General features: G+C 44.0%; 1 protein-coding gene across 1 annotated transcript; it reads left to right on the top strand.

The window, feature by feature from the left end:
* The first annotated feature begins 886 nt into the window (after window positions 1-886).
* LOC130877075 (keratin-associated protein 4-6-like) lies at window positions 887-1,546 on the top strand. The gene has a single exon (XM_057773982.1). The coding sequence runs from the start codon at window positions 887-889 to the stop codon at window positions 1,544-1,546; it is 660 nt and encodes a 219-aa protein (XP_057629965.1).
* Window positions 1,547-4,099: the final 2,553 nt, after the last annotated feature.

Consider the following 4,099-nt stretch of genomic DNA (forward strand, 5'->3'; position numbering starts at 1 on the left):
CCAGATATCTTTATGCCAGGTGCCTTTGAGACACCCAGATGGAGAAGCTGGTAAAGAAACAGACATCTCAGCCAATCTGAAGTGAGGATTTTGTGTGTAAAAGGACAGACACTGAACCAGTCCATCACTGTGACTGTAACAACATCATCACGAAGGTACTTCATCAGCTAAGGACTGTTGCAGATACTCCTTACACTGCATGAAGATGTGTCACTGTGGTTGGTTTATAAAGATCTAAAAGGCCAATAACTAGGCAGGAACAGGCAGGAGAGTACTTCTGGGAACAGAGATGTCTAGGGAAAAAGAAAGGGAATGTCGCCAGCTTGACACAGGACATGCAGGAAAAGAGAAAAAAACATGAGTCATGTGACAGCACTTAGATTAATAGAAATGGGTGAATTTAACTTATAAGAGATCATTATAAACAAGCCAAATCTAAGGTATAGATTACATAATTGATAAGTCTCCTTGCTGTTTTGTTTTTGTGAGCAGGAAGCCCAAAGAAAAGTCTACCTACAAAAGACAGGAAAAAATGTAAACAGACACTCTCAATATCCCAAGACATCAGGGGCTACCACATGAGCAGATGATGACGCAGGACACAGTGAGACTGGTTGTACCATACCCTTCCCTTTATTGAAAGTGTTCCTACGAGTTATTCTGGAAGAAAAATCAGATTAATCTTTCCAATGATGCATAGCACTGAGAAGCACTTCCTTATGAAACATGTACTGAATATGGAAATGGGGTAAACAACATCAAAGAAAATCCTGCTGATTGGTTCAAACCTTGAAGACCTGACATATAAAAGGTCCAGGATGCAAGAGCTCTCCATATTATAGAAAACTCACCTCTTAACAGAAACCCTCCAGCTACATCTGACACCATGTCCAAATCCTGCTGTTCCTTTTGCTGCCAGCCTTCCTGCTGCAGGACCACCTGCAGTAAACCAACTTGTGTGACATGCTGCTGTTGCACACCCAGCTGCTGTAAAACCACCTGCTGTGAGACAACCTGCTGTAAGCCAACCTGTGTAACCAGTTGTTGCTGCACACCCACCTGCTGCAAAACCACCTGCTGCAAGACAACCTGCTGTAAGCCAACCTGTGTAACCAGTTGTTGCTGCACACCCACCTGCTGCAAAACCACCTGTTGCAAGACCATCTGCTGTAAGCCAGCATGTGTGACCAGCTGCTGCCAGCCCTGTTGCCAGCCCAGCTGCTGTAAAACCACCTGCTGCAAGACCACTTGCTGTAAGCCAACCTGTGTGATCAGCTGCTGCTGTCCACCCTGCTGCCAACCCAGCTGCTGTGAAACCACCTGCTGCAAGACCACCTGCTGTAAGCCAACCTGTGGGATATTCTGTTGCAAGCCAAGCTGTTGTAAAACAACATGCTGCAAGGCCATCTGCTGTAAGCCAACCTGTGTGAACACCTGTTGCTGCACACCCTGCTGCCAACCCAGTTGTTGTGAAATTTGCTGTTGCCAGCCCTGCTGCTGTGAGTCCTTCTGCTGCCCAACCTTCTGTGAAAACACCTGCTGCTAGACCACCTGATATAAACCAATGCATGAGACCACCTGGGCTCTCTAGTCCTGCTGCTGTGAGTGCAGCTGCTGCCAGGCCTACTGCTCATCAACTTTCCAACTGAACAATGTCCAAACAACTGTCCTTGTGTCACACCAGTCTCTCCATGTGGGCAGAAGCTCCCATCATCCTCTGAGGCTATGAGCACTTCAGAAACCTGTCAAACACCTTGATGGAATGCAAGTCCACCCACTCTCACTCTCCTTTCTCTCTGTATGGAGTCCAGTCTGCAGCTTCTCTTCTGAGAAAGACACTACACTTTAAATAAAATTATCAAAAATGTATGGAAACAATAAATTACGGACTGTTATTCTTTTCATATTGTCTGTCATCACTGCATGATGGAGGAAGGTCATTGGTTAATTAATAAAGAAACTGCTTGGCTTCATAGGTTAGAACATAGGTGGGTGGAGTAGACAGAACGGAATGCTGGGAGGAAGAGGAAGTGAGCTGAGACGCCATTCAGCTGCTCTTCAGGGCAGACGCGATGAAGCAAGCTGCCAGGTCAGACATGCTGAATCTTTCCTGGTAAGACTGGTGCTACACAGATTATTAGAGATGGGTTGATCGGGATATGAGAATTAGCCAGTAAGGGCTAGAGCTAATGGGCCAAGCAGTGTTTAAAAGAATATAGTTTGTGTGTTGTTATTTTGGGGCATAAGCTAGCCAGGCGGCCGGGAGCTGGGTGGCAGGAAGAGGCCCGCAGCTCCCTCAACAACTGCACTTTGATAAATCATTTGATAATAGATTCATATGCTCCAAGACTTTTTATTGTGCAATATACTGAAGTTCCTCTCTCTCTTTCCCTTTCTATTAAGCGCCCACTGTTATTAAAATCCCTTTCCAGCAGGAGACATAAACAGTATCTGTTTCTTCTAAGGTCCCACTCACAAACCGAAGCAAAATTCCACCAAAGTTGACTCTGAGGAGCGAATGAGTTTTTCAGGCTCCCTTATAAAGCATAGATGAGGAGCTTGTTACAGGTGCATGGATTTGCCTCCCTGAAAAGGCTACGATGGAATGTCTTTACCTAGTAGGGATGAGAGCTTTACCATAGCTGCATAGATAAAGAAACATCTCTACTCTTCTCTGGACCCTCCCCAAGACCACCCACAGAGCAGAGTTTCATACAAATGGTGGTAGGGAACTGATGGATACTCAGGTATGTACTCCTAACCCTCCTACTTTTTTATGAGGGATGTAAACAGTAACCAGCCCAGCTGGGATAATTTCTTACAAAGCGCCACAGCTGAATTCTCCAAGATGGTGGTTGTTTGGCTCAGAGGACAGTACTGTACCATACATAATGTGTTCATATGCATGCTTGTGCATGTGTGCGTGCACACACGCGTGCGTGCACACATACACACACACCGAACGCAAAGTTCTTATAAATGAACTTCACCAAGTATGTGAAAGACCAGAGTGATATAAATTTAAGATACTGAAAAACAACATTAAAGACTATATCAAATGATGTGGAAACCTTCTGTGTTTCTTGTTGGCAAATAAATATTTTGGGAATGATCATTTTGTTTTAAATGATTTATAGGCTGATCCCTATTCCCTTAAAATTCCAGTAACATTCTTCCCCAAATCCCCCAAAAGTACAAAACCTTATGTGAAATACAAAAGACCACACATATGCAATGCAATCCTATATAGGAAAAACACTACTGCAGGTATCAAAATACATGGCCTCAAAGTATATTACAGAGCAAAAGTGATATAAATCATTTGTATAGGACCAAATATTGACAGGTAGACCAATGTAGTAGGATACAGGATTGAGAAACCAATGCACAGATATACAACCTCCTAACACCATCTTCCCAAGTACATTTGACACACCTGGCACACAGGGGTAAAGCTGGTACCAACACAGATGCCTATTTTTGTAGATGAACAGACATGAAGCAAGGCATTCGGCTAACTAATGTGAGCATAGCATCAATCTCACCGCTCTCGGCAGGTATTTCCTAACAAAGGACAAACAAAGGAAGAAAGCTACAGAAACAAAACTCTCCTAACCCTCTACTCCAAGAAGAGCAAGCACATCACAGCATGAAATCCAGAGCTGTGGTGAAAGCGATGGTGTTGCTCCTCCTCTCATCTGAAGAAGTTCCTGTGAGTTATTCCCAAATAGAAAACAAATTAAGTACTTTTTAAAGAAGATTCCTATTAAGGAACAGCTTCTTCCTTGATAAACAAACTTTGAAAATGGAAAAAAATATAAAGAACAAGGGAAACTGTGATTGGTCCAAACCTAGGTGAGCTGATGCATAAAAAGACCCAATTAAAAGGAAGGCCTGGTATTCTAGAAAACTCTCCTGTAAACAGAGCACCACGCTCCACAGCTGAATCCAGATGACCAACTTCTGCTGCTTGACCTGCTGTCAGCCTAGCTGCTGTGGCCAAATTAACACTCTTTGCAGCTTCTATCAGCCCCGCTGCCAACCAGCTTGCTGTGAAACTGTATGTTACAAGACCAGCTGCTGCCAGTTGTGCTGCCTC

The sequence above is a fragment of the Chionomys nivalis genome, chromosome 7 (genome assembly GCF_950005125.1).
Source record: "Chionomys nivalis chromosome 7, mChiNiv1.1, whole genome shotgun sequence".
NCBI lineage: Eukaryota > Metazoa > Chordata > Mammalia > Rodentia > Cricetidae > Chionomys > Chionomys nivalis.